The sequence below is a fragment of the Dromaius novaehollandiae genome, chromosome 2, assembly GCF_036370855.1.
Source record: "Dromaius novaehollandiae isolate bDroNov1 chromosome 2, bDroNov1.hap1, whole genome shotgun sequence".
Lineage (NCBI taxonomy): Eukaryota > Metazoa > Chordata > Aves > Casuariiformes > Dromaiidae > Dromaius > Dromaius novaehollandiae.
The window spans coordinates 78,553,466-78,567,778 of record NC_088099.1 but is presented as its reverse complement, the minus strand read 5'-3'; the positions used below and the strand labels follow the sequence as shown (position 1 = coordinate 78,567,778).

Sequence of the window (14,313 nt, the reverse complement as noted above, 5' to 3'; positions counted from 1 at the left end):
ATGCAGGGAGAAGAGGCTCTGTCAGGCTGGAGAAGAGAAGGCTAAGGGGAGACCTTATTGCTGCCCTCAGCTACCTGCCTGGAAGACATAGGGAAGACGGAGCCAGACTGCTCTTGGAAGTGCACAGCGATTGGATGGGAGACAACAGACCAAAGTTGGCACACGGGTGATTCAGATGAGATGTGAGGATTTGTTGGAGTTGTTTGGTTTTTTTCCCTGCGCGTTGTCAAACGCTGGAAGAAGTTGTGGAGAGAGGTTGTGGAATCTCTGTCCTTGGAGGTGTTCAAGACTTGCCTGGAGAAGTCCCTGAGCATTCTGGGCTCATTATTTCAGCCTCACAGCTACTGTTTTTTTGTTTATTTGATGTATTGTGACTCCCGCGATGCTGGAAGCATTCTGACCCGTCCTGGACTGAAGAAGCACATGACGTGGGATTACTGTTTTTGTTGCCCTGGATTTGTCATGTTCATTGTGCTGGGGTTTTCCATTTTGTTTTACTGTTTTTCAGGATGAAAAACAGATTTTTTTTTTCAGCTCTGGTGTTAATTACCTTTATTGGGAACTTTGTTGCTCCTCCCCCCCATACACACACATCAGATCTTAAAGCTTTCAGTTAATAGATATGAACGCCAAAGATCTGAACCATTCTCCCTGCCATCTGCTAAATAAGTGGTTTTTTTAAAGATATGTGAAAGGGGCACTGAACTATAGAGCTATTTTATCACATTTCAATCATTTGCTATATTGCTGTTGCACTGGGAACAGGTTTGACTCCAGCAGATAAAGAATGGATTATAAAAGAATGCTTTCATGTTGGTCCTAGAGCTAGTCTCCACCTGATGAAGTAACAGCATTACAAAATAGAAACGTGGATAAAGTAGTGGATGGCAAAAATCCCTAGCCAGAAGACTGGTAAACTCAAGTAGTACCATAGGAAATTAGTGTAAAAAGCCTTAGTGTGAGACGTTATAGAAGGGGAAGGTGGAATTTATTTACAAAATCTCCAAGTCGGTCAGTTTTCACCTACGTGTATCCATTTTCTCATTTCTCATTGGCTCACACTCTTGCACCCAAGCACCAACACGTGTGTGCAAAAGTGCTCTGGTCAGGATCACCTAGGTGGGATACAGAGGACAAGGGGTGCTGACTATCGAGTCCTCACTATGTCTCCTAGGATCTTCATGATTTACACTGACAGACTAGTTTTTGGATAGATGTTTTATGTAGCCTTTAATAGTCAATACTTGTTACATTTTGGTCCTTTGCTTTAGCATCTTGCTTAGTTCAGTTGCCATAAATTGTAGGCCAGGTTGCTGCCCAGCCTCTGCTTTCCTGTATTGATTTGCAATATCTCTCTGTTATCCTGGTAGACCAACAGGAAAAGGAAAGGCACATGTGGAGTGCTGCAACATCGTCACTACAGTCTTGTTGTTGGGATGCAGGGTCTGTTGCTGAAAAGTCATCTGTGTTGTGGTCTTATCAGAGTGCAGGCCTTCTGGTCTAGACATAAGCAACACATTCATCAATTTTACCACTGGGAATGCTGTTCTGGGAACAGTGTCCTGAGAACGTCCTTCATTACAACACAGGCCACTCCATTAATCCTTGTTTTGCTCTTTCTGCTGGTGTTTTCATACCCATGCATTTCCATTCAGATTGCATTCCTACGTGTCTTAGTACTTCTGCTACCAATCCCTACTTACTGTACCACAGTTCTTATTTACTTGCACTGTAATTTGGATATTGAGGTGAATTTCATACTGATCATGCCACCTCTTTTTAAACAAAGGGGCAGAAACCATAGCCCTTCTTTTTCCAACCAGTTGAATTAGACTTACCATTACACCTTATCGGAATAGCAGTCTGTTCTGCAAATGAATTTGCTAAAGGAAAATGAAGCCCACTTGAGTTCCTGAGACTTTTCTCTGCGTGTGAGAATGCAGAGCGTATGCACACTTATAGAAACATGATGTTCTTGATACGTATGTTAAGAACACAGAAGAAGTGTGCTAATAGTCAAGACCATGCTTTCAGTAAGAAACATCCTATGTCCTTTTGGAGAGAGGAGGATCTAGTTTATAATCAAGCATAAGGAACTTTCCCTGTATGTACTTTGCCCTACAGTCAGGCTTTGCGTCTGCAATGCTCCTGCAGCCATTGTGACCTATCGAGATTTTAAAATGAAAATGAAATGAAGAACCCCTGTATTTATACAAATTAGGTGAGACACCTACAGTGCCCACTGTTGTAGATGCTTTGTCCAAACTGCATGTCCTTGGCTGTTGGAAGATGCTCATGTTCATTCAAGCAGCCTGACAACTTGTCTTCATGTAGCAGCTGAGTTCTTCTTGATGAACACTGCATAATATGAAACACTACACAGCATAAAAGCTTTTTCCAATTGGTTTGTGCCAGAATTTTTGTTAAAGATACAAATCCCTATGTTTCCCTTGACTTGCCAAACAAAATAGTAGTTCACAATTAAGAGTTAATACGGCGTGGAGTTACTAGTGCCTGTGCCCAAAGTAAAACATATAGTTGTGCTGGGCCTTGTTTCCCTGGAGGTGTGTGACCTGTACTCTTGCATGGAGGAGTGATTTTTTTTTTTCCTGAGACGTCAGAACAATGTCAGGTGGCCAGATAATCTGTTAGTTCTGTTATGTGGCTTTGTGTACAACCTATTTGATTTACTAATGCTCTAAAGAACAGACAGAATAAATTCCTGGTTGGGCACCAGGCCAGGAGTTTACTCTGCTGCTTATGATGTCTCAGCTTATACATTCTTATTGCATTTTTGTTTTATCTAGCTGGGCTGCTAACATAATTGCTGATCAAAGGGTGTATTTTTAAAATTAGTTCTGCTGTGATTGCAGGTTTCCTGGTTATAAGGTCCTGGTAAACCAAAGCGGACAAGAAAAATGCATGTTTTTATTAAGAAGAACTAGTACTTCCTAGATAGCATCTTCATTTCTGTTTTTCAGTCTAGAAAAATAACAGTGCAGGGCAAAAGGTTCCCAAAGGTCTTTCAGCAACGTTATTTTGAGAAATGAAAGCTCCAACAGTCTCATTCTTCCAGCTAGTAACTGAATCCTTGCCTCTGAATTGCTTTCCCCTCAAGACCCATCCTGAAGGCAAAATTGCAGAACTTCTTATTGTACGTAGCATGTGTTGGGCTTGTTTGGAGGGAGAGGAGCAGAAGCTTGCAACTTGGGAGTCTCATAAAGTAGTTTTGTATGTGGACAGAAAAATCCCTTCAAAAGAAACTTTATTTAAATGCTAGGAAGGATACATGGCTTCCATGGTGGATAGGTGTCAATTATAGAGCTCATCACTAGTTTTGGTCTAATTGAACCCAAGTGTGTTGTTCCTTTTGGTACAGATTCGAGCATCTTTTCAAGGTCTCAGACCTTTTAATGTCTAGCATTAAAACATGCTCAAGCTATGTCATCATATGGAAGAGTTACTAGCCAATTGTTTATACAATGTGTTATTTTGAAAAACTGTTGGTTAGATCTGGTTAATGAGCATTTCTCATCTGGGATGAGGATAGGTAAAGATGGAATAGGAATGAGGATGGATAGGAATGAGGTTTTTGATGAAGGAAAAGTTTCGCAAACCATTTACTTTGCCACAAGGAGAACAGTGGCACTTTTGTCTCTAAAATACGTCCTATATAGGGTGATGCATGTAAGGAAGATAACCAAATTTTACTAGTCTTTGTTCATCTTAAGACCATTTCCACTACAATACAGAAATCTTTTATATGTGTTTTTCCTTTGTCCTTTAGTGCATTTTTTTTTCAGATTTGAAAATGTAAATTAAAAAAGATCAAAGAGACTGCTCCCAATCCAAGCACACAAGTTAGTGTACTCCTGTATTGTTCTGTGAAATATCTTTTTCATTCTGTTTGTGTAGTCAAATTTTCTTTGTCTCAATAACCGCAAAACCTTGATTTTGAGGAGCCTGATATGACTTAATGAAACAATGTAGGAGAAAGTCTTTGCTTTGCTATTTCACAGACTGCTAATTTGCTAACATTGAAAATAACTTTCAGTCCAGCTAGTTTGTAACTTCTCTCATGACTCCTAGATTTTAGAATAAATTTCAGTTTCCTGAAGCAAGGAACTCTAGATGTATTGGTTTGTTTGTTCCATATTGGTGGAGCCTGGCTTTTATGCTTGGATGAGTTAAGAGGTTTTGAACAAGTCTGTTTCCTGTGGTTTCTTCATATCTTTGAAAGTTAGAACTCAATTATTAATCTGAACTATTTGATACTGAAAGTCTCTTCTAAACTTTTTTGACATAACTTGCACCGTTTTGTTCTTGGCTATATAATGATCATTGTCATTGTATGTAATGGTAACAAACGAGCATTTCTTGTTTCCTCTTGCTGGAACTGAGCAGACATTTACATGCTCTCCATCAGTAGCAAAGATGTAAATTGTCAGTAGCATGTACAAATGCCTATATTGTTAATAGTAATTGTTTTCTGATGTGCTTTTTTTGTGTGTCTTTTCTTTCTTCCAATAGAAAGCCATTTCATCTCCAACTGTATCACGCCTTACAGATACATCAAAATTCACAGGTTCTCACAAAGAGAGGTTTGATCCAAGTGGGAAAGGAAAAGGCAAAGCAGGTCGAGAAGATCTGGTGGATGCTTCAGGATATGTATCTGGCTATAAGCATGCAGGCACATATGATCATAAAGTGCAAGGAAGCAAGTAAGGCTGAGGGTTTACAATACAGCGGGAAAAAAAGAGGAGGAGAGAGAATATATTTTTAAGAATGATGTAGATGAATCCCACATGTTTCAGTTATTGTGAATGCTAAGACTGTGTTGTCAAGAAGTTGTTTTCAGGAACTGGAACTGATTTCAACATCTGCTGAGCTACTTGCAGTACAACACCACTTCATTACATTCCTCATGCGTATATTGGCAAAAATAAATGTATCAGTACAAACACCATTCTGTTGAGCTTTAGACAAAAACCCCAAAGCCAAGAGCCGTTATACCACACTTTGTCAATTTTAGGGAAAGATCTCAAACATTCCTAAGTGTCCAGTTGCCCTGAAGATGTAGAAAAGAACCTCTTGAAAAGAGGGCCTTTCTGAAGAGCATCCTGTTATTTATGGTGTTTGATTTGACTACTGCTTGGGGTTTGGGGGTTTTTTCAGTGTCTTATAGGGGATCTGGCACTCCCCTAAAAGATTCAACAATGTACTATTGGGGAGTAAGTGGTTGTAATATACAGGTGCTGGCCTGTACATTTCATATGCCATTTATGAACAACTAAAAAAAAAAAAAAAAGCTACTTCTGAGACAATTTTGGTTCTAATGTATTTATGTCAGCAGAAAGATGTGGAAAATACCAGTCCTTATTTCCCTCCTGTCTATACTTCTTGCTAGTTACTGTGTGTATTGTAGCATGGTTCTGACTGGCTGGATTTGGGTGGAGCTAATGTACTAACCTGGGAGACGAGGAACAAGACATATATAAGGAAGTCTATAAAACCTTTTTTAGTCTGTTTTCAAGTTTGCACTGCCTCACATTTGAAATGAAGGGGGCATTAAGATAATGCTTTAAAATATTAATTATGACTAAACACTGCCAGTCAGATTGCTATTTGTTAGGTGAATGTCCTTATGCACACTTATGCACATATATTGGCACATACTCCCGTTAACGTATAGTGGGTGTAAGGAAAGTTTATGGCTCCTTGGAATAAGGACACTTAAAATTAATATCCATGTAATTCAGTGTGATTTGCCCCCAAAATTATACTCCTAAAGCTGGACTGCATGGTCTGGTAGTTTTTTCTGAAGCCAAGGGACTTGATTCTCCTTTCACTTATGCTGCCTGACTCCAGAGTAATTGGAATTACTCCAGAGTATTGATGGGAATGGCTTTCCACTGCTGTAGGAGGAGAACCAGCTCCATAGAGTTAGGGTACAGGCAGCTGAACATGACCCGCATGGGGCACAGAATGCCAAAACAGGCTAATAGGAATAAAAATCATTCATTTTTAATTAAAAAGGAAAGAAAAAGCTGATCCAAATTTTCAAGAGAGCAGAACAAGCACTCTAATGTATTACTCTGCTTCTATAAAATTATGAAAGATAGGATTTGAGAATTTAGAAACAGCTGCCACCAGTTCTACTTTACTTTCTTTCAAAACAAGCTTGCGCGCTGATTTTAATGCTCAGCTCTGGATGAAGGTTAATAACTTTGTTGCTCTCTCCCTGCCCTTATCAGCCTCACACTTAGAGTGCACAAAATCAGTGTTTGGTGCTGCATGTGCTATCATGTGCCATGCCGGTCAGCAGCTTGTATTTGGCTTGTGTCCAGAGACAGAGAACTGGCTTGAACAGTTCATGTTTTGTTTTTCTGGCATTGAATGGTAGCCTTTCTTGTAACTTTGCCTCCAATGACCCTGTGAGCCCATAGATCAGCCTGAAACCAAAACAATAATAACAAACAAAGGCAAGGACTTCCTCATGGACTTGGAGATTTTTTGTTTGTTTATAATTTGTTTTGGTTTTTGTTTTGAGGAGGAAGGGAAGTTTGCCAGAACTCAGCACATGTTCTTATAAGGATTTAAATGGCTATTTTTTCCCATGGGTGGCTCTGGTTACCTGGGAAGACTGTTGATGTATGTCAGGATGCTCAGGATGAGAAGCTTTAAGGTTTGTGAAGCCTTTCCATGAGTTACCTGTTGTTTTTGAAGAAAAATTTCCAGGGAAGGAAGGGTTATCCACTTCTGTGTTGCACTGGTGACCTGTCACACTTTCAAATGCAGAAAATAGCAAACTGTGATACAAGGGATGGCTGAATTATTCCAGCCTGGCGGTGGAAGGGAAAGGAACTGGCTAGCTGAAGAGAACCTGCTCCTTTTTGCTATGTAGCAGATGCCTGGGCACCTAGAAAGGGCTCCAGAATGGTCCTGATTTTTTATGAATAAAAAGGCTAAGCTTCTAATCCTGACATCCTTAACTAAGTTACAGGCAGAGCTAATGTCCGTATTCTTCCCATTGACTGTAAGACTTGTCTCATAGCTCAGTGGTATTTGAAAAGATTTGGGCGCAGCCCAAATGAAGGGCTAAGTCCCGTATCCTGAAGAGCCCTTTCAACACTGTGTTCACCTTGCTGTTTGTTGCTATCCAGCTGCTTTGGTTGGCACATCACGCAATACTTAAGCTGAGGTGCACAAGTGACAGGCTTTCTGATGTACCCAAACACTGAGTGTCTCTGTTGCTACACAGGAGGAGTCACACACACACAGGAGGAAGGTTTTAAAGTTTAAGTACTTTTCAGGTGGCTAGTGCAGAGTGTGAGAGAGACCAGCACACTCATAAGATAGGAGGCCTACAACGGAGCTAGGAATGGGGACTGATCCTAGCTGACACAAAGAGGTTGATGGCATTGGTTGGGATTCTGTCAGAATCTATTTTGCATTACTTGGACAATAGGAAATCCCTGCTAGAACCCAAGCACTTTGTATGGACCTGATGGATGCAAAGGTTTTTTGATAATGCAGTAAGCTTTGGATCAAGACCTGAGAAGATACTTTAGATATCAGTATTTTATTGTGAGGAACACACTCCTTTGTTTCTTCTTCTTTTCTTCAGTTAGAAAGTTTTAAAACCCAATTAAATGAGGCATGAAAAGAACTCATTCTGATATGAGAGTGAGGAAGGGAAGTTGTGGCTGGAAGGGTAGTACTTTGGAAAGATTTTTTCCTTTTTACTACATTTGGCTTGGAGGATTTGTACTATGAAATGAAAGCACCACATGCAGCCACCTATTAAGGCTTCAGCCACCAACGTGAGCTCCTACTTTCCCATTAATATCTGTGGGAAATTAAAAGCCAAAGTGCTAGCTTGAATGTTTGCCATACCTAAAGTTTCAGGTCTGTGGGAGACCTACGCAAAGTGGTGTAACCATCATTTTGTCTTTTGTTCATCTGCCGTTTCCCATACTCTGAGGACAGAAATCCTTGCTGGTCTCCCTCAGAGATGACGGGAAGGGTGTAGCTGAGGAGGTGTAGGAGAAGTCCCCTTTCACCCTCTGAAGCATTGTAGAGGACAGGCTCTTCTCATGCACCATTGCTCTAAACTGTACCTAAATGGCATGTCCCAAGTAAGGACATCTCCCCCTAAAAGGTTTACACTTGTATCCTTTTTCTGGGCATCTAAGCTCATTCCATCTAACTGTCCAGTCTGATCTTCAGCATTTTATACTACCCAGTGCTCTTTTATGAGGCATCTTTTTAAAAAACCCTATTGTTCCTCATGTCTTTGCTTTCACTTAAAGTTGAACATGCATCAGATTGAGACAAATATGATCAGATAGCTCAGGTAGCTGACAGCAATAACTGCCTTTAAGAACAAACTCAAATTACACAGTTCACTTGAAATTAAACCCTTAAAGACTGGGACAAAACTCAGTCTTACCAATGTCTCCACAGAGGCGTAACCTTATGCACTATCCATGACTGTCAAGCCTTTGCAGGATGAGGACAAGAAATAAAAATGCTAACTGAGACAAAGGAATAATCCTAGTTTTAAAAAAAGTGATTTGTAAGTTTTAAATAAAATATGCTGAAGTCAAATGGGTTTTCTTATTAGTGCTTGTTTACTAACTCCCTCTATTCACTTTCTGTGCTTTAGTTATTTGTTGAGATTTTTCCAACAATCATATATATATGGAAATATCAGTAACAAAAAGTATTATCCTGTTCTTTATGGTTATCAAAGCTATCACAATAACCTTACTGAAAACAGACAAAAAAATACATTGTTTCAACATTTCTATGTGAACAATTGGCATTAGCTTCAAATATTTGGAAGAGCAAACAAAGGCAATGTTGAACTTTGGGCAGTCTGGACAAGACCAGGACACTCTTTTTTAAACCACAAGATTTCTTATCAGTGATACAAATATCTTTTTTACCTTTTACTTTGGGGAAGGTGAGGGAAGATTTCCAGGCAACTCACATGTCACAACTTGTATTTTTCATCAGCACAGAGATTCTCCTTTGAAGATATTTTGGATTAAAGTATGTATTTTCCATGTATTTTACTGACCTTACCTAAACTAAAAATTCCTCTAGCAGCTTTTTGGAATTATAGAAAGCTTTCTTAATGAATTAACATTTCAATTATGCATATTTCCCCTCTGTTGGGTCAGTTGATATAATCTTCATGGCAGCTAGAATTTTGTAGATAACCCAGAACTAGAAGGTAAATGATTCCTATGGATTTGGCTTGCAAGTGATAGATATCCCAGCCATCCGTAGCCATCTGTAGAGAAAACCATTGTGTATCTTTCTCCAAACCCAGTTGAAAACTTAGTTAGTGCTTTTTCCTTAAGGCTTCCTGTAGTTATAGGATAGTTTCATTCTTTGTGCCTGCCTGTATGATAAGCATCAGCTGTGGAAAAGCAGAACCCTGCCTTACAGTGATGTGATGCATGTATTCTGGGACACGTGCCTGTGGCATCCCTGAACAAGAGGTCTCTGTCTGCACTGGCCAAGAAGCAAACCACTCAGATTTTCACAGTGGAGAAAAAGTAATGTGTTGCACTACTAGTACATGCCCTCTAAAATGACTGTTAGCCTTCAGTGAGTGCCAAAATAACTACACCTTTGTGTATATTGTTTGTAGTGTGAATACTATGTACTTGCCTTTTCTATTAGTTGTTAATAATTCACAAGATGTGTACAGATGTGTGTATGTGCATGGGTTTGTGTACATACTCTTTGGATCCAGCTAAATATTTAAACCATGTAAATGCTGATCCAAACCTTAAATCTTATAGGGCCAGACACTGGTCCTGATGCAGCTAGAGCTGTTCAGCTTGGCTAGTTGTGATGCTGCCATACTCCCTCCATAGCATGACAGTAGAGCTCTAAGGAGCTTTTGTATTTTTACACGTCTACTTTGTACCTATTTTTTTGGAGGGAAGCATCTGATTCTGCCCTTCAGTGATTCTAATATAGATTTGTTATGGCAAGAAGAGTTCCTCCCTAGTGAGGAAGCAGAACTGCCAGGGAGAAAGCAACAGCTCCTCAGAGTGCTCTCAGGAGACCATTTAAAATTATGCCCTGTGGGGGCCTTATCTACTTCTTTGCCCAACTTTGTGAACCCAGTTGACAGTCACATGCAAAATTCATCATCAGTCAGGTAAGTACAAAGTCATGGTACATGGAGGATGAACAGAAGAAAAGAGTCTTTGTGTCCTACAATGCTTATGGCCTTGGGTCTTGCATAAACCTTTATTGATAAAAAGAAATACCTGAAGCATAATGAGAGATAGCAGACTTATGTGAAATGCTCACAATCTGGAGTGCCTCAACTTGACGTGTATCTCCTGTATTTGAAGTGTTTGCCCCTAAAATAGCATTTAGACCTTCAGTTACTCATTTTGTGCACCCAAGTGCCCACTTGACCAAATAGAAGAAGCTTGAAAAGGTGGACTGGGATGTTCATTTGAAGTCTTCAGAATCCTAAAACTAGTGAGAGACCTTCAGTTGCATTCATGCTTGTTCATTAAAACACAAAAGCAATGCTTTGAAAGATGTCCTAGGTAAGAATAGGGCTTCAGGAGGCTAAAAGAGCAGATTGAACCTCCAAATCCTAATTAGCCAAGCAATTTGTTTTTGCAGGGATAAATAACTGTAATATACTTGGTATTTCTTTTCATGTTTTTCAGTATGTTACCTTAGCTGTATTGCTTGAAACCCATAATGAGGTGGTGGTTTTCAAAAGAAGTTAAAGACATAACTGTGTTTTTTTCATTTTCAGAAAAAGTTTGGATTGCCTTGTTTCATTCAAACTCGTTATTGATCATACGCTCTGGGTAGACTTTGGCTATAAAAGAGCAATCTTGATAACAAATAAAAGAGAAAAGCAGTATATTTACTGTGCATCCTTGAAATACATTTGCAATAATGAAATGATTAATAAAAAGACCAACCCTTCGTCTTTTGTGAACACACACACACACACACACACACACACACACACACACACAAAATTTTGGGGCAAGTATATGCATGAGTGACAAAACTACAAAAGAGGCTCTTTTTTTCTTACATTAGATTTGTAAATTGATATTGGAGTTCCCAACTGACTAAACTGACTTAGAAAAATGTTAAGCACTTACCACATTCCACTGTAGCTAATCAGCCAATTCATTTTCAACTGTATTCATACAACATCTCTTTTTTTGAATCACTGTAAAGTTTATGGCACTTGAAGGAAGTGGGTTTTGTTGTAAGCTTGAATTCCTCTAAGCATTTTTAAAGGTCTTAAAGATAACCCTCACTTAGCTGCAGTTATGTCTATACAAGATTTTTTCACTTACTTTGTACTTTTTTCAGAATAGGTCACAAACTCGAATAAAGTTGTGTTCAAGTTAATTAAAAAATATAGCCCTAAAAGAAATATGTTCATATACTTCATCCATCTTTACATTTTATTTAGGAGCTATGTTATGGATGATTAGCAAAAAAGAGGAAAAAAAGGAAGAACGGCAAACCGTATCCCCACAGTGGTGCATTATTTTAAGCTCCAGTTTACATCAGTTGGGTTTCTGTATGCTTGTACTTGCTCAAGTGCTATTTTTAAACAAAGTAATTATATAATGTGAAATAATGTGGCTTGGGCTCTGTTCAATAGAGTTATATTAATGCGGTTGTAAAATGCTGTATTTCTGTGATATTCATGCTAAGTACATACTTGCTCTTTACCAAGGCTTTGTGTAAGGGCAGTTAGCCTCAAATGTCATGTATAAAACCTGTTGACAGACTACTTTTGCTACCACTATATTGCATGAAATGACAAGGTCATAGACAAAAACAAATTACAGGATGCAACAAAAGAGTGTGTTTGTGTTTATCTCCGTGCTGGGCTCAGCATATACTGTATCAGCTTTGGCAGACTACTGCAGCAGGGAAGATTTGTGTAATGCTTATAATACAAAGTAATTTGTCTTTACATTCTGTAAATCAGAGAAATGATCAATATTGGATAAGTAGATTGACATTTATTCTTAGCAAGATTTTAAGTATCACAGATTTAAATATTGCAGGAAAAAATATATATATTTATATAGAAGAGCAATTTTTGAATGTTCTAGGTTGGTTTTCTTCAGTCATGAACCATTTATTTATCCACATTATGCTTTATTCCTTTACTAGATTGTTTATCTGTCCATGCTGTCCAACATACACTTCCAATTTGGCTTGGATTTTTTGGTCTGTTATTTGCACATAGCTGGCTGTGCATGCTGTGAGGACCTGATCATGAAGTGTGGAGGCAAAATTGCTTTGTGTTTGGTTGTCTCAAGCACTAATACAAATCTGTTAAATGGTTATATGTGATATATATAGGTCTTGACATAGTCTTCCTTGGAGCACTGTACAGCATGATAAATAGCTTTAGTGAATCTTACTATTTCTTGTTCTTATTTGATTTGTCTTTCATCTTGGTCCAGAAAACCAGGAAGCTGCTGTGTGCTAATAATTACCTGCAATATTTATAATTGCAGACATTGCAAACATTAACATTCAGCTGTACTAGTATACTGTGTTCACTGTGAAATTTTCAACACAGTCAAAACTTTTACGAGATCATTTAACCTTACAAGTTTACTTTTTTTTTCCTACTAATTTATCACTGAACCTTTTGTCATTATTGTGATTGAACAACTTGAGGTGTTAATCCCCTTAATCTTAACTCTAATAGCTAAACACATCTTAAGCAAATATTTTTAATCACTTGATGAAGGGATCTGGACAATGTCCAGCGCAAAGCACACTGGACAAAACCCTGTCCCTGCTGTAGTCAGTGCTAAAATATTAACCGGCTTTAGCAAAAATGGAACCACCGTTGCCAAGGGGTTAATGTGCTTGGTTACCTTGGCAGAGGTTACGGGGGAGCACGACAGTGAGTCTCTATTCCCATATCATTGTTTCTGTTAATTTAAAACTACTATTATTCAATCTTTAAAATAAATAAAAGAAACTTGAAAGGGGATCATATACTACTAGTTTGTACTAGGTTTTTTCAGGAAAAGGAAACAAATTTATATATATATATATATATGCAATATATTTTTACACTGTTTATTAATGCTAGAAAGTATTAAATGTATCACTTTATCAGTGTGAATGTTGAAGTAATGACAATGTTATAGATGTTTTAAACCTTTTAAAGTTGTCCTGTTAAATTCTAAAACTACATTAACAACGGAAAAGCTATTTCGTCTACAACGTTATTCTTAATGTTTAGAGAAAAAGTTCCAGTACAGCAGTTGTCTGATTAGCACTGTAAAAACTTGGCTTGAAAAGTTGTAGTGAAATCCATATTGTAAACACCATTTTTTAAAGCATAGCTTCTCATAAAGTATGTTACTGCTGTTGACTGATTGTATAAAATTATATCCATAGTTGGTAAAGTGATCAATAAATGTGTTACTACATCAGTTGCTCGATTTCTTGAAGTAAACAATATTTGCTATTAAACTTTGTTACCAGAAATTATTTTACAGTTTAGATGTTAAGCAAAGTGCTACTAAATATATAAATTACATCAAAGTACTTTCTGAACAACCAGTTCTCTGTCTCTGAGCAGAATAGACTTCTTTTTATCATTTCTTTTCCTATTTTTAAAAAGAAGGAGTAAAGCTAAACATCATCATCATGATCTTTGTACTGTATGCTAAGGTTCTTAAAGTGTGCAGTGATACGCCAAATGAGATCTGTCAGGGGTTGAACAATTTCTTTGTACATAGTCAGATAACCCAGACTGGCCATCAGTCTCAAAAGCCTGACCTACTTCTCCGATATTCTCTGAGTGGTGGTGAAAATGTTTTATTTGCAAGGAAAATCATTTGCTGCAAGGAACATTTTTCTGTTTTAAGGGTGTGTTATTCAAAAGTGAATATTATTTTCCTGATAGCATGAGATAAGTCACAGTCCTACCAGAACGCCTGAGTAGTGGATAATGAATAATCATCTGACAGTAGCCCAGGCACAGTGATGTGTTAGGAGTGTGGTGATAGTGGGTTAGCAACTACAAGCAGCCGTAACTAAATACTACTACTAAGTACTACTAGGTACTACCAGAACAGCTCACAGCTGCATGGTCCCTGGTTCAGTTGTCCTGTGAGGGGAAGTAGTGCTCTCTGTACCCATGCTCGAGAAAGTGCTCTAGAAACGCCTTGTGGCTAAAAAGTCTGATACAGTTGTGTCCTCAGCTAACCTTCCTTTCTCAGTGCAGCCCGTACAGTATATGTAGCCTGACTGCCT

General features: G+C 38.4%; 1 protein-coding gene across 1 annotated transcript in view; it reads left to right on the top strand.

Annotated features, from left to right (window-relative positions):
* TPPP (tubulin polymerization promoting protein) overlaps nucleotides 1-13,484 on the top strand; it is a 67,798-nt gene extending 54,314 nt beyond the window's left edge. Inside the window, exon 4 of the mRNA XM_064506812.1 lies at nucleotides 4,531-13,484. Coding sequence (XP_064362882.1) covers nucleotides 4,531-4,725 — 195 coding nt within the window. The 3' untranslated portion in view covers nucleotides 4,726-13,484. The remainder of the gene's footprint in view (nucleotides 1-4,530) is intronic.
* Nucleotides 13,485-14,313: the final 829 nt, after the last annotated feature.